The sequence below is a fragment of the Arachis ipaensis genome, chromosome B9, assembly GCF_059453495.1.
Source record: "Arachis ipaensis isolate K30076 ecotype BB chromosome B9, ASM5945349v1, whole genome shotgun sequence".
NCBI lineage: Eukaryota > Viridiplantae > Streptophyta > Magnoliopsida > Fabales > Fabaceae > Arachis > Arachis ipaensis.
Window position 1 is genome coordinate 10,498,227 of NC_142444.1, and position 24,772 is coordinate 10,522,998.

The 24,772-nt window shown below is 28.6% G+C and overlaps 3 protein-coding genes and 1 long non-coding RNA gene across 4 annotated transcripts; 2 read left to right on the top strand and 2 right to left on the bottom strand.

Moving 5' to 3' along the window:
* Window positions 1-1,469: 1,469 nt before the first annotated feature.
* On the bottom strand, window positions 1,470-4,436 carry LOC148543710 (serine acetyltransferase 5-like). Its single transcript, XM_088498672.1, has 2 exons — window positions 4,427-4,436; window positions 1,470-1,834 (listed from the first exon to the last, which is right to left on the bottom strand). The coding sequence occupies exons 1-2, from the start codon at window positions 4,434-4,436 to the stop codon at window positions 1,470-1,472; spliced, it is 375 nt and encodes a 124-aa protein (XP_088354798.1).
* Window positions 4,437-4,517: 81 nt separating this feature from the next.
* Window positions 4,518-6,298, top strand: LOC148543711 (uncharacterized). Its single transcript, XR_015899819.1, has 2 exons — window positions 4,518-4,853; window positions 6,055-6,298. It is a non-coding gene; the product is annotated as an uncharacterized LOC148543711 (long non-coding RNA).
* A 7,941-nt stretch (window positions 6,299-14,239) lies between these two features.
* On the top strand, window positions 14,240-17,189 carry LOC107619337 (TITAN-like protein). The gene is made up of 7 exons (XM_016321592.3): window positions 14,240-14,657; window positions 14,802-14,928; window positions 15,080-15,401; window positions 15,514-15,548; window positions 15,854-15,899; window positions 16,167-16,588; window positions 16,695-17,189. Exons 1-7 carry the CDS (start codon window positions 14,308-14,310, stop codon window positions 16,728-16,730), a joined length of 1,338 nt encoding a protein of 445 aa, XP_016177078.1. The 5' UTR covers window positions 14,240-14,307; the 3' UTR covers window positions 16,731-17,189.
* Window positions 17,190-18,887: 1,698 nt separating this feature from the next.
* On the bottom strand, window positions 18,888-23,033 carry LOC107619617 (mavicyanin). The gene is made up of 2 exons (XM_016321918.3): window positions 22,623-23,033; window positions 18,888-19,447 (listed from the first exon to the last, which is right to left on the bottom strand). The coding sequence occupies exons 1-2, from the start codon at window positions 22,792-22,794 to the stop codon at window positions 19,047-19,049; spliced, it is 573 nt and encodes a 190-aa protein (XP_016177404.1). The 5' UTR covers window positions 22,795-23,033; the 3' UTR covers window positions 18,888-19,046.
* Window positions 23,034-24,772: the final 1,739 nt, after the last annotated feature.

The window sequence follows — 24,772 nt, forward strand, 5'->3', positions numbered from 1 at the left end:
GGTTGCTTGATTTGTGCTTGAGACTTTGTGATTTTCTTCTTGATTCTTTGGTGTAGCACAAATGAGGGAAGATATCTTTTGATGTGCTCTGACCAAAATGAGACTGGCTTCTTAGTTGTAGCCCAACTTCTTGCTTGGATTAGGAAACAAGCTTTTTGTCTTTCACCATTACCTAGCTTCAATGCTTTCCATTTCCTTCTTTCTTCTTTGTTGAGTGAGTGACGTGATCGAAGAGAAGGAGAGAGGAGAGAGAAGAGAGAATTTGGTTTTCGGTGGAAACTAAGTAGAATTAAAGTGAATTGAACTTGGATTTCAAGTTTCTTAGAATGTGGGTGTTGGTGACTTGATTAAAGTGTAATGAATTCTGAATGTGATCACCAAATGGACTTGTATTGGGCCAACACATTCTTGTTTCATTTTCTTAATTCATGTCGGCTTGTTTATTTGTTTCATGGGTCCTAGATGATTAATTATTTTTGGTTCAATTACTCTGCAGGTCCTTATAGTTTCACCAAAATTTCAATTAGGTCCCTATACTTTTTTTCTTTTCAATTGGGTCCCTTTACATTTTTTTTCAATTTAGTCCCTATTTACGTTAAACGTAAAAAAAATATTAGTAAATTGTAAAATTACTTGTATACCCTTAGGGACCCAATTGAAAAGAAAAAAAAATTATAGAGACCTAATTAAAAATTCGGTGAAACTATAAATATTCAATGAAAACTATTCATATAATCTTTTTTATTTTGTTACTGTTATTTTTTTTGCTTATTTATATACAAATTGTATAAAAAATCCCTTTTATCTGTTTGTAGCTTCTTTTTATATCATACGACAGTAGCAGCCAAAATTTTAATCTCAGTATTGAACATAACGGCATAACTTTATTAGCCATATTAGGAATTTATAGGATCACTTCTCAAATCTCAACACAGTTCAATAACTACAACATTTAATCAATGGATCGGTTTTCACCCACAATAGTTCAAATTTTTGTTAAACAAATAGATATAACATACTCAATCAACTAAAAAAGAAGAAATTATCTCTATATATTTGAATAATAAGTATAATCTACTACACTACAACAAATTTAAACAATAATGATTTAAAAAACCAAACATGATTTACTTATACAATTCGAACAATTTCAAAACAGAACACTTATACTGATTATCTAGGTAGAATATTTGATGTTGGCTCTTCTTTGATCTTTCTTCCAACTGAAAATGCAGGATGATTAGGAATAGAAAGTGTCATTGTCTCACATGCTAGCATAACAACTACTGTGTCTATCTTCTTGTACACACAATAAACTAGTATGTAACCTTAGATTTTCAAAGCCAACTAAGCTCTCAATTCACATCTATAATCTGATTATACTACAAACTCTACAAGAACATAAAATTCTCCTTCTTTTCCTCCTAAATCCATCTGAACTCTGAAGCATTCATCTTTCATATTCATATTCAAATAATAAAATCTGACCATTCAGAGATGAAGGAAGCATGGTCCATTGACTCCCCGAGGACATCGTCATGCTTAGAATGCTTCTCTTTCCCACCCACCAAACTCCCTGAGTTCCCAACTGCGGTAGTCCGTAGTGGCACGTCAATTAAAACAACGCTCTCGACACCAATCTTATCACCTTCACCAATTCTTACATTGCCGAGAATTGTGACACCGGCACCAATCAGCACACCATCACCAATCTTGGGGTTCCTGTCCCCACCAATCTTACCAGTACCATCGAGGGTCACATGGTGCAGAATGGAGACATTGTTGCCAATCACTGCAGTCTCTCCAACCACCAAATTTAAACACAAGCAGAAAACTGGAATATAAATATATATACCAAATTTGAACAATTGGTGATAAAAATGAAAAACTCTGAAAGTAAAGTAGAAATGAAGAACAAATTCACAATTTGAGAAACAAACAAAAGTTACAAACAATTAAGTAAAACTGAAACTGAATTACAAATTCACACAACTTAAAAATTCACAGCTTGAGAGACAGGATTTGAAAACAACTAGAAAAAACTGAAATTGAAGCACAAATTCACGCAATTTGAGAACATAATAATAATAGTAATCAATTTTAATGTCACTTGTTTTGGCAGATCGAGTACAGGCGGATTGAGGAGAGGCACAGTGCGGCAAGGCGCGGTAAGGGCTGCGACGAGCAAACAGTGCTCCGCAGAGCAGCACAGAGAGAAGGAGGCGACAGACGGACGACCACCAAGCGTCCGCCACGGACGACGATGGATATGGATGAAGACAACGGACCGACGGAGGAGAAACGAGAGCACACGATCTTCAGATAGCAACTGGCTAGGGTTTTTTTTTCTTTTGGGGCAAAATGTTAAGGGTGTTTTTGGTATTTTGAAAAAATAGATGTATGTTTAACTAGTTATTTTAATCCAATTATGAGAATATTTGTTTTTTAAACAGAATATTCTGTTATCGTAAATGTTATTCTTATGGCAGAGACTTAATTGAAAAAATTTAACGTACAGGAACCCAATTGAAAAGAAAAAAGGTACAGGAACTTAATTAAAAATTCGGTAAAACTATAAGGACTTGCGAAATAATTAAACCATTATTTTTCTGCACACCAAACCAAACTCAATAACAAATAATTTGATAAATACATAATAATGTTTGTTCTTCACTTGCATTAATTTTCCAAATTCAACAATAATAATTATTTTTTAAAATTTAATTAATGTTAGTGTATCAATATTCGTTAACATGCTTATTGATTAAATACTTTTATATAAATTAAATTTAATAAAAATCAATATATTGGTACAATAGTATAAATTAGATTTAAAATAAAAAATATTAATGAATAATTATTTTATTCTACTCTTTACAAATAAAAGTTAATATTTTTTATAGTAAATATTTACAAATTTAATAAATATACACGTCAATATATATTGGTACACTAGTATTAATTAATTTTAAAATAAATAATATTCGTTAGAACATAAAGATATTAATAAATACAATTAAAAATATTAATGAGTACTATAAAAAATATAAAAGAGTAGTTATTTTATTATGCTCATTAATATTTTTTATAGTATAATAAATATTTAAATATGGTATAAAATAAAAGAATAAAATAAATATAATAAAAAAACAGGAATAAAAAATAGTTAAGAGTATAATGTAAAAAAATTATATTTGAAAATAAAGATTTTTTTTTATTTTGTAATGAAAAAATTCCTGAAATGTTAACGTTGATAACTTTGAGAATTTAATTGTGATGGCAAGAGTGTAACTTTAAAACCAAAAAAACGTTTTTAATGTGTGGGTCTTATTGGTACCTTCAAAAAATAAAAAAAAATTACATTGAAAAAAATAAAACAATCTAGTATTTGGAAATGAAATAATTAAAAAAAAATAAATTCCTAACTTTTTAATTTAAGATACATGAGTTCTTGACTAATTAAAAATATAAAAACGTCTCTAACTTTTTAAAATACAAGATATTTAAGTTTTTCTGTCTAAAATATATAAAGATAAATTAATCTCTTAGAAAAATTTAAATGTCTCGTATTTTAGAAGGTTAGAAATATTTTAGTATTTTTAATTAGTCAAAGACTTATGTATCTTCGAGATAAAAATCAAGACCTATTTATCATTTACTCTAATTTTAAATGTTCCATGTCAAAAGAAAAAATTAAATGTTACGAATTTTGAACAAAATTATTAACATTATTTAGATTAATATATATATACTATTGTATAGAGTAAAATTTAATAGTGCAGTGATAGTAAAAAGAGTTACTATTCTTTATGTATTAAGGTTTACATTTCTCTACATATATTTATATTATTTATATTTTTTATTTAATTTAGAGTTTTTTTTACATTTTTTAAAGATTAATTTTAACATTTATAATCATATAAAAAATACTTTAATATTATTTATGATAATATTATTTTTTTCTAATTTTATTTAGTTGTTTTTCAATTATTTTTTAATTAATTTTTATCTCTATTATTATATAAAAATATTTTAATATATTTTAAATTCACATAACAAAATTGTTAGTGAAATTAACTTATATTATTTTATGTTATATTTTTTAATGATATAAAATATAAAAATATAACTTTATAAGACCTAAATTTTCGAAAATTAATTTAATAAAATAAATTTTATTATTATTATTATTATTATTATTATTATTATTATTATTATCACTCATCTTGTTATTACAATTATATAAATTTGTTTAGTTACATTAAGTAAAGTTTCTTAGCTATATATATATACATAACCATTCATTGTAATAATTGGCCATTTATAAATCATTTATCATCACCAGCGAATCATACACAAAAGGAAAAGAAGATTAGGAAACGTGGCTTAGTGCATATATATGTATGTGTATAAACATGACACATACTTGCTTTCATTAATTGAGTATGCCACCTAATAAAATTTATACCACAAACTCCCATTAATCATAACACTCATCTTTTTCATTCATTCATACTTGTTACAGGAAAGAAAAAGAAAGAAAGCACCGAGAGAGAAAGAAAACCGTGAGAGAGAATGAGAGAAACTATGGCACCGTGAAATTCATGGTTTTAATTTCTTGAGATTCGTAACTCTAATTAAAAATCTAATTCGGTAAAAGTGTTCATATCTTCCTCCTTTATGTGTTGGCGTTATTTTTGTCCGGTGGAAGTCGACAGTGACGTAGCTTTCCTACCCCTTGAGCTTGGCCAACTGGAGTTCTACGAGGCATGGAGGTTCCGGACGTTTTTCCTTTCAGCAGCTCGGTCAAAAAGTTTCTCTAAAGTTTTCGTTGATTTTGATTTCGTATGAAGGTAGGGGATTTATTTTTAAAGATAAACGTTTTTAATTTAGAATGCCTACAAAATAAATTGAATAATTGCAAATATATCTATATATATATATATATATATATTAATAATAGTAATGTTATTGAGTATGGATTATTGCTGTGAATGCGACTGTTTTCTAATTATTAAGAATTTCGCTGATTTGAGAATTGTTGAGAAAAAGGCTGGTGAATTGTTGAGGAATAGGGAATCCGTAAGGGTGGTTTAGACCGAATTTTAGAGAAAATGCCGCCGAAATTTTATAAAATCTGAGGTTTTATTTGAAAAGTTATTTTAAAAGATTTGGTTTTAGAAAATTAAATTATTTAAAATATATTTAGTTAAGAAAAGATTTACTCTATTTTAAGGTTTGATTTATTAAGAAAAATATAATGTTTTAAACCCAATCTTTTAAGGAGAGATTTTGTTTTAAGTAAAGATTTGAGCTCGGTTTATTAAGAAAAAGAATCTCTGCCACAGGAGAGCAGAGAACAAGGATTTAAAGAATATATTAATTAATGAAGTGTCTACCACAGGAGAGCAAATGTGACATTGTTTGGGCCTTAGTGCCAAATGTAAAGTGGGGACGCCCACACATACACTGAGAACTGTTTTCCAGATGTACGCTTATTGATTTGGAAAGTCACACTGATGCGGCCTAGCCGTACGACTTATAAGCACACTGATGCATCTGGAAAGCCATACCTGGGACTTGTGCCTGGGTAACCGACACATGAGCTCATGGCCTGCGTTAGGGATAGACATGCATCATGTTGTTTGCACATTTGTATTTGATTGCGCTTGCTTGTCTTATTACTTTGTGATTGTATTGTTTGTCTTGTTGTGACTTGCTTGTACTTTGAATTGAATCTCTTGCTTGCACTACTTGTTTGTGAGAGTATTTAAGTGATTACGAGTTGACATTTGACTGAGGATTAATATGTGGTTGAGAGACAGAAAGTGTGACTAATTTTATATTTAAGTTTTGTTTTGAGTTAAGAGATTTTAAAAGGAGGTAATTAATTATCTAAAGTAGAACCAAGAGTATTTTCAAAGGGTTTGATAAAAATATATTTTTATTGAGTAAAGTTAATTATTTGCATTTTATTCCATTACTTTTACGGCATTCCCATTCCCTATTGAGAACGTGTGGTTTGTTCTCACTCCAAATCTTCCACCCTTTCAGTGACAGGTTTGAAGATTCAATAAGAAGCTGCAGACGATTAGTAGATTTACTTGTGATTCCTGTTGTTTTTATAGAGTTCCCTCGTTCTTGTTGCTTTAGCTTTTATTTTATCCAGAGGGATATGTATTGTATTTGAGTTTTACATTGAATCTAATTGTATAGCATCTATTATTATTAATAATTAAGTGATTATTATTATTTGAAGATCTTTTGTTATGTGAATTTAATTACTAAAATCTTTTTCTGAAATTTTCTTAAAAACTGAAACACGACATCGACGTAAAGGTTCAATAGTAAATTTATAATAAAGGAAATCAGGTCCGTAATGCCTTACTTTTGGTACGATCATGACGTGCTAAAAGTTAGGGTGTTACAAACTTACTGTCACATAAATACTTAATAAAATAAATTAATTAACAAAATATTTAAAAATGTATAATTTTATATTTTATTAGATATAAAACTATAAAAAAATTATAAAAATTAAGATAATTCTTTTATTTGACAAGTATTTATTAATTTTTTTAATAAAAAAATTAATTATAATTATATCTATTATTAAATATATAGCATTATATTTGATTACACAAGATTTTAATTTTTGGCCCCTCCACTCTTAGATTCTTGGATCCGTTTCTGTAACATATACATAATGTATCTTCTATATTTTAATTGAATTAAGTTGATAGTGACAAAAAATTTGAATTAAGTTGATTATTAAATAATGATAAAAAATAATAAATTATGATGACTACATATTAATACATTATAAGAAAGTTTTAAAATAGCAACCGATTTTAGCGAACAACAAAATTGGTCACTATTAGTGACCGATTTTGTGACCAACTAAACTTTTCAAGGATTTAAAAAAAATCGGTTGCTAAATTGGTCGCTAAATTTCAATTAGCGATTGATTTAGTGACCATCCATTCTTACTTGCTAATTAGTCGCTAAAATAAAAATTAGTGACTGATTTAGCTACCGAGGACAAAGCCAATCTAGTTGGTTGCTAAAATCGGTCACTATTTTTTTAACTTAGCGACCGAACTAGCAACCAACAAAAAAAAAAAACTTTTAGGGTATGTTGGTGGCTAAATCGGTTGCTATTTTTAATTTAGCAACCGATTTTGCAAACAATATAAAAATAAGCTTAATGGTGGTTGGTCATTAAATCGGTCGCTAAGAAGTTGGTCACTAAATCGGTTGCCAAGTGTTTAAGATAGCGACCGATTGAGCGACCAACTGTAAAATGTTGGTTTTAAAGTATTCGGTCGCTAAATTGGTTGCTATTTTATATTTTAGTGACCAAATTAGCAACCAACTTTAAAATATGTTGATAAAATAGTTGGTCGCTAATTCGATTCCTAAGATAATAGTCACTAAATCGGTTGCTAAGGATTAATATAGCGACCAATTTTAGTGACCAACTATAAAATCTTAGCATTAGAGCAGTTGGTCACCGAATTTGCGACCAACTAAAAAATAAAAGTTACAAATTAATTAGTTGCTAAATTGGTCACTAATTTAAATAATAGAAAGTAACCCTAACCCTAAGCTCTCTCCTCACCCAGCGTCCCTCTCGCGCCTCCCTCACTCTTTGGCGGAGTGGAGAGAGAAGGCATTTTCCGTTGAGTACTGGTCGGCGCCGTTCTCGTCAGAGACATTCTCGTCGGTATCATCTCTCCTCCTCGAGTCTTTATCGCCGTCTACCCCTCGCCGCGTACTTCTTTTGCTCGTTCCGCCATTGTTGCAGATCGTCGCATCGTTGCTCATAGATCGTCCCGTCCAGATCTACCGTAGCTCGCACCGCGTCGTTGTTTTCTCAACGTCACTTTCTGTGGTAATTTCTTCTCCGGTAACAACAACAATAATCTTCCGGTAAAACTGATTTTCTCCTTCAATAAAAGTACTTTAACTTGAAGGTAGAAGCTACGCTGAGGTGAAACGTGAGTGTTTTCACGGCTTGGCTCTTTTTTTTCTCAGGGAAGACTCCTTACATCTCTCACTTCACTTCAATTGCATTGTCTTCTATCAGGTTTGTTCCTCTGAGTTATTAATGTGCTTTTTTTTTTTAACACTGGAGAAGTTGGGCCTCTGTCATGCATAAAAAATGATGTTCCATTCTCAGGGTTTTTCAGGGCATTCTAGTCTTCTTGCTGTCCTGAATGGTGGTAAATCATGTGAGGATAAGCAAAAAAAAAAAGCAAGAGGAAGCTTCTGCTTCTGAGAATCAATCACAATACCCGTTTCCGGAGCTTTCTTCTTCTGGTCGTCTTGAGGTGACCACTGAGTTCGTTCCTTTTGTTTTAATTTTTGTTTTGTTTTGTTTGATTTGCATTTAGAAGAATTCTGATGGAGTAGCATGTTGAACTTGTATGAGAATTCTTTAGGTGACGGTATTAACTAAACCTACTGTGGATGAACTCGGTCGAGTAATTGAGCAACTGCAGCCAGATTTTGTTTACCTACAAGGTAGACAGCTGGAAGAAAGCGGTGAAATTGGGTCTCTTATATGGGAAGAATTTGACCTGTCTAGTCCAGAAGCATTATGTGCATTGTTTTCTTCAAAATTACCTAATACTGTGAGTGTCATATGAATAGTAATTTTCTTTTATGATTGTTTGACATGGATGGTGTAATGTTTCGTTTCCAACCTATTTTGCGGTGATTTTGTAGGTTTATTTGGAAACTCCTAAGGGAGAAAACTTGGCAGAGGCACTCCACTCTAAGGTCACATTGATAGCAGGCAATCTATAGTAATTTTTTGGTGAGGAGTTTGGTGGCTTTGTTCAAAAATCGGTCGCTAACTGTTAGCAATCGAAGCTACGGTTTTAACGACCACCAAAATCGGTCGCTAACTGTTATTTTAACAAATTAGTGAACTAATCATTAGATTAATTCAACTTAGTTATTTCAATTATATAATCTAACTAATTCTTTTTTTTATATACAAAAAATTTATTTGATTATTTTTTTATTTTTTAATTATGTCTTATGCTTGTGTTTTCCTTTATAAGGATACTCGGAAAAATTATTCGAAAAATTGTGTCAAAATGCCTCATGTTGTTAAGTTTTTACTTATTCAAATGTTTATAAAATATATAATGATAAACTATATTTATACGATATATAATTTAAAAAATAATTAAAATATTACATCAATTAAATTATTATTTAATTTGTAAAATTAAATATAAAATTTAATGTTTTGATGATGTTATTTTTAACTTAAATTTGAATTTTTAGAACATAAAATCATCAACGCATAAGTTTTTCACTTGATTTCACAAATTAAATGATAATTTAATTGATATAATATTTTAATTATTTCTCAAATTATATATTATATAAATATAATTTGTCATTATATATTTTATAATTATCTATTATTTCAGATTCTAAAAAATTCTCTAACATCAAAAGTCTCAATAATAACTTTTTAGATACTAATCAGTCAAATAATGATTTTTAATGAATTTTTAAAAATTGTTTAATATTCCGTTTTACATTCATAAGTTTATAAAAGTAAATTTTCTAGAATTTGAACGAAAACATAAAAGTTATATTTATATTTTTATTTGTTTTTATTTTTTTATATTTTATTTGAATTTAAATTGGGATATTTTTTATTGATATTTATATTTTAAAGTTAATATAGAATAAATAAATATTAACTTAATATATTTACTTTATTAGTATTAAATCGAATCAACTAAATTCGATTTACATGTATATCTGCAAAAGTAGTAAATCGAATTAATTATATTCGATTTACTATTGATATATCATATATAGTAAATCGAGTCAAGTTATTGATATAGCATTACATTAAAAAAATGATTCAATTTATATATATTTACTTTAAGATATACATGTTAGCTAATTCACTTTAAAATATTTGTGTAATATTGATTCTCATTTCATTTATTCACTTAAAATATTTGTGTAATATTAATTCTCATTTCATTTATTTATGTAATTTATCCTTATTTGAATCAAAATGAATATAAATATTAGATAAAATTAAATAAAAATCCACACAAGAATCCAAAAAACCAAGAGAAGTGAATATACTTAAAAATTAAAATTAAAATATATATAACGAACATAATATATATAGTAGCACTGCCTCTTCCCCATAACACATGCAAATCCAAGAACAATAGAAGAACCAACCAAATCCCCAACAAATTGGGTAACACCACTAGAATCTAGGGATGACAACACAATGAATTTAGGTAAATTTTCGCACTATATACCCTATCATACTTTATTCTGTATTAACTTTTATATATACTAAGAGCAGATACATCAAGATCCTAACGAAAACTTGCCGCAGTCAAGCACGAACAGTGACTGCAAGTTTCATGGAGCGAGAGCAGTGATTACCGATTGGGCAGAAGAAGAAGAAGCGCCCTGCCTTCGAAAGTGTGATCTTGGTGTTGCCATCTCTGTGATTTCTTATTGGTTTGCTTGGATTGCAGCCATTGAAGTCGCTTTCGCTCACTTCGTCCAGTTGGTGGAAGCTTGGGGAATACTTGAATGCTTAATTAGTTATTTGCAAACAACAAATTTGGTCATTTTTGTTCCAAGAGTTAGAAAGAAATCGTAATATTTTGGTATATAGGTGGTTATGTCTAACTCTAAGTATGTATCATAAATTTATAATATGAGCTAATCATGTTATATAATATATATTAAAATATAAATATTATCGAACGAATTAGTCTAATTCCTTTAAATTCAATTGATTTAAGTTCGTAGATTATACGTGTGAATTTGTTTATTTTTTGTTTGTTTACGAGTTTTATTTTTAAGTTTTGATCGTTTATGACCATTCCTACCAACTAAACAGGTTGATTCGTTTATTTTTTTATTTTTTTAAATATAAAAACAAAAATCTAATTTTAGACAAAAAAAAAATTTTGACAAAAAATGCTATTTTTTTTTAGTCAAAAACCTTATAAAAAACAAAGTTGTTTTAGTGGTTCAGGTCGTATTTTTGGATTAGATTAAGGGAAATATTGAAAAAAAATACTAAATTATTTCTTAAAAATACAAAAGAATATAAATGAATTGTCTATTTAATCTGTTATTTTTTTGGGTTAATCAAATTTAATTGATTTAGCTCAAATTTTAAAGACAAAAATGCACTCATTTAAATAGATAAATAGACTAATCTTACAACTCTAAATTATTTTGAGAGTCCTAATAAATATATATATATACACCAAAAATTTATAAAATATATATTAAAATATAATACATCTTAAAAATATATGAATAATACACGTGTATGTGAAATATTTTTTGTTAAATATTACAGGCATTTATACATAATAATTTTGCCTTTTAAAAATAATAGTTCTTTAATTATCTGTTTGCAAGAGAAAAATAAAGTTAAGCAAACATTTAATTTACAGACGTTAAACTTAATCTAACAGTGAAAAATGAAAACTTGGAGATCAAAATAAGAATCATAATGCAAACTTATTTGGACGTCATTCAATTGTTAAAAAAATATTTTTTAATAAAAATGATATATTTTATTTTTTGGTATGTTTGACAAAATTTTAGTAATAAAGATAAAAATATCAGATTTTTTTTAAGTTATAATATATATATTTTTTAAAAGATTTTTTTACTTAAAAAATGTCTTTAACATAATAAATAAACAAAAAATACTTTATATTGTTATACCTAAATATAATTATTAGATAAAAATATTTTTTTATATTAGATATTTAATTATAAATTATTTTTATTCTTTTAAACAATCTTTTAAAAAAATCACTTGAAAAAAAAATCTTATCATAAAAATTTATCCAAACAAATCCTAAAATCAAATTAAAGAACTATAAAATGCAGAAGAAAAGAGACTCACTTAGAGTATCACCAACTTTGAAATCTTTCCCTGCAACCCATTTGGTGTAATCAACTTCAAGGGTCCATCCAGAGGCATCTCCAACAGTGTAATCTGTTGCAAAAACTGTTGGAGAAGCCAACAACAAAATCAAGAATGAAGAAGCAACTAATGCTATAGCTTTATTCATGTTTTTTTGAAGAAATTTTGTAATAATCAAGAAAATTCTTCAAAGGAATATATAGCAATGAGAAGCTTTGCAAGCTATGCTACTATTAAAGAATAATTATTAAAAAGAGATAAGTGTAAATCTATAATAGTGATTTGATTCTCATAATATCTTGACTAAATTCTTTAATTGGTTTGTTGATAAATAAAATATTTAATTGACTACATTTTCATTTATATATATATGATTGATTCTATCCTTAAATACAAAATAGTAGGAAATCAAATTGAATATTCAAAACAAAACGGGTCAAGCATTATGCTTTTTGTTTAATCTTATTTATTCAAGTTTCTATATACATCTCCTATTGATTCATTCTACAAATAAAATTCTTATTTGATTTTTTTTTCCATTGCCAAGTTGATTCTTTTTTATAAATTAAATTAAACTTCTAATGAGTTCTATTATCTTTTTTCAAATAATCTTGTATGTGGATAAGTCATTCTTTAAATGAATATACATATGCAGTCATTGTAAATATAGAAAAGAATCATCATTACATAAGATATGTATGTATGTATGTATCACAAACTTTATTATATTAGTATCTTAATTTCATTTATACTGTCATTACTTAGTAAAAATAGTTTTTCAATTAAAATAATATTCAAGTTGGTGTTAGAAAGAATACACATAACTATTTGAACCAATTTAGTCTTCAAATTATTCAATGTTTTAATTGGTTCACGAAAAATATACTAATTAAATCAATTTGATCTTCTAGTTAATTTTTTGGTGATATGTTATTGTTAAGTGCTACATGGCATATTAAGAATATGACACGTGACAAAATTTGTCTATATTACATGTCAACTGTCATTTGTAAAATATCAACTACTAAAAATTAACACCAAAACATGTTTTATTTAATAGGATGTAGAATTAGATTATTAAGCTGGGTGTTATCAGAGCAAGAACAGGAGCTCATTCTAAGATTCTTAGCTAATCTGACTACAAAGTCAGTTGGTCTAGATTACATTAAAATGTGTTACATCCTCTACTTCTTAATCTGTCTTTAGTTGGTAGCACATTTTTTTTTTGTGTGTGTCAAACTCTATAAGAAAATCCTTGTTTTAGGTTGAATTTGAAGGCTTCAAAGTTCTTTTCCATTATAATATTTTTGGTTTAAGGTAACTCTTACTTGAAACAATGTTTAACAAAAATTGTCTTAAATAGACAAAGATAATATTTTTGGCCAATTATATTTAAACAAGACAAAAATAACTAAATTTTTTGTAACTCACAAAAATAATTATCTTTGATATTTAAAAATACATTTATAAAACATGTAATATAAAAATATAAGACGATCTTTTTAAATAAAAAATACAACCGACAACTTGTTTAGGCCTTATAGATGTTCAAATTGTTGATATCTTGCTACTCCATGACCTAATTCACTCCGGATTGCAACCTCCACATTAATATAAGTACATGGTCTGATTCTACACTTGTTTTAAGAGGTATAGCTTTCAATTCAAACATGTCTCAGAAGTAAAAACAAATTGAAATCGAGAGGGAAAAAGAGAGGATAGGTTATATCGAACCACTGAATTCTTAGTCCAACATGTCAAAAATTAATCGGCTGCAAAACTGAGTTTTATTTAAAAGTCTATTAATCAATACATACACAAAGTGATATTCGAATTCTTAATCAGACGAGTCACCCAACAAAAATTGGTTTCACGCACGCTGAGTTTAGTTACATAATGTCAATGTTACAGGCCCAATACAAGTAGGAAACTTATTAAATTGCAAGGTCAAATTAGATTCTGAAACTAGTGGATAATCTGTAAGCTTCATAAGCCACATATCTGGGTTTAAGTTTAATGGAGACAATAGTGAAGAATCCTTTAGTAGAATATATTAGGGGGTGTGCGTGTGATTACATGTGTGTGAGTTGTATGTCCAAAAAATTTTTTTTCTTTTTTTTGGGACTACTTCTTTTTTCATTTTAGGGTCAGATTTTCTAAAACAAAGCCCAACGCCCCAACCCAAGAATGCTTCTAGTTTATAGATGTGGGCCTTTCTCATTTCTTGTAAGCCCAAATAGGCCTTTTTATCATTCCTTGTAGGCCCAAAAGAAATATTTTGATTCACCGTGTTCTCAATTCAGGGTTGAGAGCGGAGAACGACGAAGAGAAGTTGTGTTTCGGTGGCGATGCCGGCGGGGGAACAATCGGAGCGCATCGGTAACAGAATAACGAACCCTAAAATGACGTCAAAAACCACCGCCAACCATAATGAGAATGAGAAGAAGAAGAAGAAAAACGAGTTCGAATTCTGCAAAGTATGCAAGCTGAACCACAACCAAGGTCTCGGCCACAAGTACTTTCCCAACCACAACAAATCGCTCTCCAATTTCCTCTCCAGGTTTCGCAATAAGCTCACCGACGTTCGATTCTTCCTCCAAAACCCTAAATTTCTCTATCCTGAGTTCGCTTCTCAGAACCGATTCTGGTGCGTCTTCTGCAACGTTGATATCGTTGAGCTCCGTAGTTCCTTTGCCTGGTAACCGCCGATTTCTCAATTTCGAGCTTCAGATTTTTGTCTATTCTTGGTTTGCATTTTGAAATTCGTAGCTGTAGGATTGTTGCTCGAGTTTTTGTTTTTAAATAATTCAATTGTGCGTGTCGCGCGTGGATGTTGTGGTAGTGCTAATGGAATTCGTCACCTTGCGAGTGCTGAGCATGTGAAGAATTTGAAGCACTTCTTCTGGAAAAATGGTGGCTCAGTGGATCAGTTGGAGGCGTTTATGGTCTCTGATGATGATGTTGCCAAGGTGATTGATAAATTTGTATTTACACCAAATTGGTCCCGTTATGAATTGGCATGAACTACAAATTACTAACAGATTTAAAATGTAATGAATGTGTAGATTTTGGAATGTGATTTCTCATTGGTAGTTATTGTTTGTTTCTTTGCAACTGCAGTGGGAGAGGAAGTGTGCGGCTCTGCAAAATGAAGCTGTGTCGGGGAGTGGTGGATGCCGTGGAGCCGTGATTGGTCCTTCAAGTGATATCCATAATCAACCCAACAGTGGAAATATTACTAGTTTCGAAAATGTTTATTCTGATTCTGTGAAATCATATCCTTCTTCAAATGATGTTTTGCCTTTACAATACTATACAAATGAGAATCAGATATCGGGACTCTCTAGAGTTCACAATGCTGGTGTTTTAGGTTACAATACGTCTGTGGTACCTTTGGAAGCATCGTGTGATGAAAATTCTTTTGCCTTGCAGGATTTTGCAGGTATGGATGTCCTGTGCGTTAGAAATTTCTTTTTGTATCCCTTACAACTATTATCCACATGGGATTTTTTAGAACTGGATCTTATCTTCTGCCTGCTTATTTTATGTTTCAGTTGACAAGAAAAGCCATCTCTCCAGTAATAAAGGGGTAAGTTCTTGTCTTCTTCCTCTACTACTGTAACTTTTAAGGCCTTAACTGTTTCTCATCTGGATCTAGCTATTTGTGTCTCAGAAATTGCGAAGCCAATGGTTGGTAACTTGATTAGTTTGCAAGATCAATAATTTTTTAGTTTTGCAGAAAAAATTGTCTTGTCTTGACAATCCATGAGTATATTTATTTTGAATATTCTTGTCTTGATTCCTCCATTTGTTGGTCTCTTACTATTGTGTCTATAAATATAATTTCTTGTTTCAACACTTATAAAAGGATTTGGTTATGTATGATTGTACCAGGTGTTAGACAATGGTAGAATGTTAATCAGAGAGAGCAGTCATCATGGTATTCATCTACAATTGTATCAAAGCTATTTTTCTTCCATTCTTATAATATACAATAGCCAGTAAACTGCAGAGCACATGGCAAATTGAATATGTTAACTTGGTGACAATATGTATGGCATATATTTAAGATTATACTGTGCGCCAAAAAGTTATGAACTTACTATGGCATTATAACTTGCTTATGAATCGTTCGCATAGAGGAGGTTGTATGTGTAGTTAACTTGCTTGAGTGATGTATTTTCTGCTTATGGTCCTGCATTTTCAGGTCTGCAGATGCTCACCCAAATCTCTTCTGTGCCTGCCGAAAATGCTGGTGGAAATATTCATTCTGGAGCACCCCCACCATGGTTTGAAGCAACTGAGGGAATTCAGATACATTCTATACCTGTTTTAGGAGGTGTAGCTTCCCATTCAAACATGTCTGGGAAGTCCAAAAAGTTGAATCCAAAACGGGTGGGAGCTGCTTGGGCAGAAAGGAGAAAGATTGAGATGGAGAGGGAAAAGAGAGGAGAGGCTGTGCGAAATGAATGTGATCCCACATGGCTTCCTAATTTTGGCAGAGTCTGGCAATCTGGTAGCAGAAGAGAATCCCGAAAAGAATTTGAGAAGGAGAAACGGAAATTATTCAATGCTGAAACTCAATCTGAGATTCCACTCAAGATACAACCTTATGTTAGTAAAAGAATGGTGAGTCATTTTCCTAATTCTTGTATCGCTAACTCACCAGAATTAAGTTATTCCAACCATCAATTTGTAAATCTTTCAATGGGCTTCCTTTGCTTATTCTTTGCAGCGGATGGAAGGTGGTGGTGATCAAGTAAATGGGTGACATTTCAGGTTACAGGCTAGTTCAAGGAGTCATCTTCGTGGTATGCACATGTCATAATCTTTTACAGTGAGCAGAGGTTGAGTTCAATTAACAGATAAAACATGGGATTCAAATCAAATCCTGGATATAAGATATAGTGAAATCGTTGTTTCATATTGTCCTGCAACAATAATAGTTTAGTAAAATAGGTGTATATAATATATTAGTATATGCATTGAGCACGGAGTGAGGCAGTAATTCTGCACCCATGTTGATCTGTCCAATTTTGTGTAGCTTCTTGGTTTATTGTTGCCAACCAGCTAGATTTTGAATATAGGGGTGACTCAGTGATTGCTATTAACATTTAGATAGCGTTCAAAATGTTGCTCTTTTCCACGTTAAACGGACAACTTATCCATACTAGTGTACAGAATTGAGAATATTTAGATTATTCCTGTCAATTTAATAGACTTGTGTTCATTTTGCTTGTGGTGCTTAGTAGTGCAGTTTTGTGAGCTGACACAACTCTCAACCCAAGGTATTTGGAATCATTCTGCGAGTCAAATTTCTCTTAATTTTCCTATGATGATATGGTCAATTTATGCAAAAATGACTAAGGTTTGAACTAAAGGATAGTGTTTGGTTATTATGCTGTGATAGACTGATAGAGGAGATTGACATGTTGAGGATAGAAACATATTCGAACTTTGGAGAAAATAGACAGACAAAAAGGTTCTTATTTTGGGATAATTTCCTTACTTCCAAAATAAATTAATACAAGTATGCGAGAGATGCGCATTTCTATCCCACTGGCTCTGTTCTTGCTGATCAGAGGAACTAGCTGCATTGCAGAGACATGATTTTGCTATCTAACATGATTCATGGTGAAAATTGATACTTGATTGGTGATTGATAACACTGTTGCTTTATAGATTATTAGATTGTATCCATTCTAGGCAGAATCCTGCGGAATGGAAAGTGACCTCTGATCTTGAAGTTCCACAACTAGTTTCGAGGATTTATTGGGGAAAAAAATAGGTTATTACTATTTTTTCTTGCATTTGACTTGGAGTTAAGCTAATATTAACTAAATTTTTATTTATTTATTTTTACAAGTAAATCCACAACTTTTTTTTTTTTTTTTGTAAAATCACCTAATATGGTCAATAAATTATTGCCTTAGTGTCTCTACTCTCTTGGTTGTGATGGATGATTGATGAATTCTGTTTTTAATTTTTTTCACCCTCTTAATGATTATATTTGAGGAAATGTAATTAATAAACTAATACATAGGCAATTAACTTTCAACATAATGATGAGCACATCTTTCTCTTGAAGATATTGATTGAACTTAAGCTAACAAATTAAAGTTGGGCGAAGGAGTTGTAATTCGAGTCATTATCTAAATAAGTCTCCAATACAACTAAACACGACGTAACTACTACTATATAAATAATAAAAAAAAAATGGAATCAAAATTCTTTCTACCAACCACTAATTAATACTGTAGTGTTAGGTGCTAGAAAATATTCTTGTTTATGAAGTCACGATGCTGTTGCACTAGAACCGGCACCATGACACCAACCTGGTGCAAGACTTTTAAATTTAAAAGTATAATTTCTAATATTTTAAAGATGCAAATTTTTGAACAAACTTGAGTTGGTCGAGTAGTCTTGTCCGCTTAAATAAGTGTTAGGAATTTGAATCCCGCCTAGTGTATGCAGCAACCTATTGACCAGCCATAGATCTTTACTAGAGTCTCGATCCGTCCTTGGCCTAAAAAATTATATAAAAAAATTGATTGATTTTGCAGTGCCATGTGCTGAAAATGCACCAATTCTAGTGCCCCAACAACATGAATATTGCATCATGATTGGTATTTTGGTTGAAAAAAAGGTATGTTTCATAGTATATACCACAAAAGAACTTTTATTTAGCTCATATCCGTCAATTTTAAGATTTAAATTTATAATTTAAAATAAATAAAATAATTTTTAAAAAATTAATTAATATTAATTAAAAAAATTAATTTTCTAATTTTATTTATCACGAAAATTTTTCAATCCGGGACATACTCTTATTCAATTGTCCATTATTGCCGATTATATGTACCCTTTTAATATTTAATTTGTATCAATAATTAAAGTCTATCATGATTTTATTAGAGAGAAAGATGTATATCCCATGATCAAGATCAAATAAATATACATCTAAGATCAAATTTAATAAAAATCCACACAATAATCCAACAAACCAAGAAGAAGTGATGATTACATATACTTAAAAATGAAAACTCAAATACATAAAGAAAATAATCCAAGTAGCACTGCCTCTTCCCTAGAACATAAATCCCAAAACAAGGGCAGAAGCAAGCAAAGCCCCAATGAATTGGGTAACGCCACTAGAAACACCAACTGCAGCGTTATCCTTGGGTGCAGGTGAAGAAGGAGTAGCTGGTGTAGTTGAGGGAGGTGAAGGGGACCCACTTGGGGACTTGGGTGAGGACCCACTTGATGGAGGGGACCCACCAGAAGAACCAGAAACAGTTACTTGAAGTTTCATGCCACTAGAGCAGTGACCAGTTATTGGGCACAAGAAGTAGTAGCTGCCTGCCTTGGAAAGTGTGATCTTCGTTTTGCCATCTTTGTAGGTTTGGATTGCGTTGCTTGAACTGCAGCTACCGTAGTCGCTTTGGCTCACTTCGGCCACTTGGTGGGTGCTTGAGTCATAGTTGAAAGCTGAATTCATTTTTAAACAAACCAACAAATTTGCTCAGTTTCGTTAATTTGTTCAAGACTAGTTTGAAACAAATTAGAATATTTTGTATAGGTTGCCATGTCAAGTTGTAATTGTGTATATAATATGATGAATAAGTTATAGATGGTTATGCGAGAATAATGTTACCATCTATTAGATATTTCAGTCAAATATATTAAGGAAAAGTATAGGATACCAACATATTATCTGCCAACTTCTGTCAACTCTTATTTATAATTGTATTTTATGGAAGTGTGTTCGTAGATGTGTTTAATAATTAATATATTTTAAATACATATATAAAGAGACACATCTAGAAAATATATCTATAAAGACATTTCTATTAAACACAGTTATAAAAAAGACATTTTTATTAGACACATCCACGAACACACTTCCATGAAACATAATTATAAATAAAAGTTGGCAGAAGTTGGCAAATATGCTATTGGTAACGTAGCGGAACCGATATATTAAACTCTCTAATAATGCGTTCGTTTATAAGCACTGGATATTATATATTAAAGACACAAAATTGTGAAAAGTTAGACACAAAAATATTAATAAAAGATACAATTTATTTTTTTATTTTTTTATTATTTTTATTAATTTTTTATAATTATATTTTTTTAATTTTTTAAATAAAAAAATAAGAATAAATTAAATTTTTATAATTTATTTTAATTTATCACCTAATAATACAAAAATATTAATTTTTATGTCTCTGTTATTTATATCATATTCTTAAAATCAAATGTAATCTAATATGATAATTGATTTGATATATAAGGCAAAATTTAAATTTTATATTTATTTAAATAGACAAATAAATTAATTACTCAATAAATTTAAATTAATTATATAAAGAAACAATATGGCTTGTGATTAATAAAATAATACAAATGAATTATGCCTTTGTATTTATTCTTATTTTATTCACAGAATTAACTTGTTAAAAAATAGGGGAGTTACCAGTTATTTTATTTTGTTTTATGTTTTATTCTATAATTAAAAGAATGTAACTCAATTTAATAACATCAAACATTTTTTAATAGAAATACAACTAATACTACAACATATTTGTTTATGCGTGTTAGTACATAATAATTTGAGTGGTTAATAATTAATAAATGGTACGACAGGCTGTAGTATGTACCTACTAAAGAATATTGGATTAATTTATAAAACCACACTTTGTATAGAGATCATATAAGATATTCTTTCCTATTGCTTCTGTAGTAACCAATTTATAGAAAACATTATTTTTGTTTTTTGTTTTTTTTTTTGTTTTATATATATATATATATACAATATGCTAAAGTAGACAAAAGCCAACAACTACGAGGCACAATGAGATAATGATATGAGAGGAAGAGAAGGCATATATATAAAACTGGTAACTTTGAAATGAAAAAGTATGATAGTCAAACTGGTGACTAAAAAGATTCCAACAGTTATATTTTCAATTATGATGATGTTAAATACGCATGGAATAAAGTATATTTTTTGTTTTTTAAATTTATTAAAATTTTAAAAAATATTTATAAATTTTATTTTATTTTAATTTTATTTTTTAAAATTATTGATTTACATTAAATATATTTTTTATAGTTAAATTTTCAGTAAGTTTAGAACAAATTCAGTAATAATACATAATATTTATGTCTTACCTATATTAAAGGTTGTTCTTATGAAATTGTTACTAAATTCATCCTAAATTTTGAAAAATTAGTCGATAAGAGTATATTTGATGTAAATCGAAAATTTTTAAAATAAAATTAAAACAAAATAAAATTTAGAAATATTTTTAAAATTTTTAACAAATTTGAAAAATAAAAAACGTACTTTATCCGTATACATGTTATATGAGTAAGAAATTTGTTTCTAAATTATATTGATGCATAAAAGATAACCTTAATTTAAAAAAAAAAAAAGAAATAGCTCTATAGTATTGTAATAGTTAAGGGCACTTTAGTCATTTGACAAAAAAAGTGTACCCAAGCCCCCAACTACTTGTGATGTATATTTAGCTTCATCCTTTCAATTATTATTCATTTGGCCTCTATAAAAATATGATAAGAATCATACATTTCTTGTTTTTAAACTCTTTATTAAATGAGGAGTATTTTATTTTAATATTTTTTTTGTAAGATTATATAAAAAAAAAACATAATCTAAAACTTATCAACTTATTTGTTATCCCTAATAACAAATTATCTTTTTAGAAGTGTTGCATTTATTTTTTACTTTTTTTGAAACACATTATTTTCTGATTATATGATTAATTAATTATAAAAATACTCTTTACATACAAAAGGCATGCACATCAAAATCAAAATAATAATATTAATAGTGTATACCTATAATTGATTTCAGAGTAGCTCATTAAAATTTATCTAAGGAGGAAGGTTATATTTTATACAGATGGGTGGTACAAACTTTACATCAATTAAGGGTAAATTTTGCTTTTTAAAGTTATAGTTCTTTAATTATTATTTGTAAGATAAAATTAAAGTCAAGCAAAGCATTGGAATGTTTTTAATTTACACATATCAACTTAGAGTTGTAAAGTATTTTATACCGTCGTTCAATTATATATGTTTTTTTAGATGATTATTTACGCAGTTAATGTAAAAGATAATTATTATTCAAATGTGATATTTCATAACTAGATACACGTATAAAATTATTTTACACTTAGAGTACATTCAAATTAAATTTATCAAATTTAGGGTCTATTTGAAAAGTTTTAAAAGTAACTTTTTAAAACTTTTGACTTATAAAAAATAGTAGTATTAATGTCTGGTGTAATTTTTAAAACAAAATTGCGGCTTTTTAAGAAGTTATTTAGGAGTTTATATATAGAAGTTTAAAAAAAATGACTTCTCTCATAATACTATTATTTTTTATCACATTTTTATAAAATAAGTACTTTTAAAGCTAAAAACTCAAACACAAAATAATTTATTTATAAGTTATTTTTAATATAATTATTTATTGTTTAAATTATTTTTTTTAAATTTAATTAAACTATTTATTTAAACTGGACTTTAATCTAACAGAAAAAAAAAAACTTTTAGATCAAAATAACAATTAAGAAGCACACTACTAAAATCAAATGAAAGAACAATGAAATGTAGAAGAGAAGAGACTCACTTAGAGTATCACCAACTTTGAATGATTTTCCACTGGCCCAGGTTTTGTAATCAACACCAAAGTTAGTCCATCCAGAAGCATCTCCAACAGTGTAATCCGTTGCCAAAACAGTTTGAGAAGCCAACAACAAAATCAAGAATGAAGAACCAACCAATGCTATAGCTTTAGCCATGTATGTAAAAAAAAAAAATTGTTCTCTCACAAAAATAACCAAGAAAATTAAATTCTACAAAGGAATATGTATGTAGCAATTAGAAACTTTGCAAGCTATGCTAGTATTAAATATGAGAGACCTTTGAGGCAATGGTGATAGCAAAATGTGGTGTAGCATGGGATATATATAATATATAGATTGGAAGATTGGGATAATCATGTATTTCTAATGATGAATTATTATAATATATTGTTACCAACTACTACTACTACTCCGAATGGATAAAATATTTGAGTTGTTATTGACAAAGTCTCTTTTTCTTTTTATTTTATTTTTTATTTCAAATTATCACTCTAATAATAGTTGAGCCTGTCTTAGCTTTTACCTAATGCACTGAGATTCTTTTCCCCTAGATATGAGTTCTAAACTTGGAAGCTAGCTAGCTATACTCATACCATTACCGCGTATTTTCCACAATTTGACAAATGGCATTTTTCCCTTTTAAATTTTGGATGCGACCTTCTCCATTGTTGAATATAATTCACAATCATTGTGGAAGTAATTAATTGATTAAGATCTATAGAGTACATATACTTTGTTGAGTTGTTGTATTTAGGTATTAGACACATTTTAGATACGACACTTATTGACATTTATTCGATATGTGTATCTGTTGTGTCAAATCGTATTTTAATAAAAAATAAAAAGTTCTTTTCGAGACACGTTTAGACACATCTAAATATCATTACGTATCAACATGTCCAATCTTATTCCTAACATGTATTCTTAAAATAAATTTAGAAATAGTATATATTATTATTTATTAAACAAAAAATATTTTAAATACTTTATATAATTAAAACAAGACATTGAAAATAATTAAAAATTTAATTTGTTTTAATATCAATAAAATATCAAAATACTATTATGATTTATCTAAAAAATACTTTATATTTTATATATATATATATGCATGTCTTTATGTCTTATAAAATTTTAAAATTCGTGTGTCGGTATACCTTGTATCGTATTCTGTCCCGTATCCGTGTCAGACTGTCACTACATCATAGATTAGTACATCATAGATTAAGATATTAATTTTGAGGAAGAAGAAAAAAGGGTAATAAAGAATAGTGATAAATATAGATAAATTATATTTTTTGTTCATAATGTGTGATTTTTTTTAAATATCACTAATAATTAATTTCATTTAATTTTATCTCTGATATTTTCTATTTAATTTTATCCATAACTATTTTTATTTATGTCAAAAGTATTTTTAAAATATTTTTATTTTATTCCTAATATTTTATATAAAATTAACATTTAAGAATAATTTTGACATAAATAAAAAATTATGAACTCATCTATTATTTCTTTAGTGACATATGGATGAAACTAAAAATTTTGCTTTCTTTGTGAAAATATTTAGTTTCAACACAATGTCTTATTTGTTTTGACTAGGCCAGAGCAGGCCATTCGAACTTTTGGAGCTGCTATGTGCTAATGAATATCAATTAAAATTTTTGTTAATTTCTAATAATTAGTCCAGCTCTAAGTCTTTAACTAAATGGATTCACCATAATAAAGTTCATTATATCTATCACAAGCTATTTGTTTCTTTTCATACAAGAAAGTCAGAGACAGTTATGTAAGAACAAATCCTTTGTTGTTTTTATAAATTTGTCTCTTTGTGTTTCTTAAATCTAATTACTTTTGCCACCTTCTAATAATGTATGAGAGATGTTGTCAATCAATTTTAATTAAACAAATTACCGATCCAGAATTCAAATTCTATTTTTATATGTAACAATTTATTAATAAAATTTTTAAATAGAATTTAAACAAATTATCCATCACATCTTAATTTTTGTATATATTTATGCAATATTCAAAATTTTTTATTTATTGTATTTATTTTATTTGTATAATTACTTAATATATATTATGTCAGCTATAAACATATTCTTGAATAATTATTTAAAAAAGATAAATG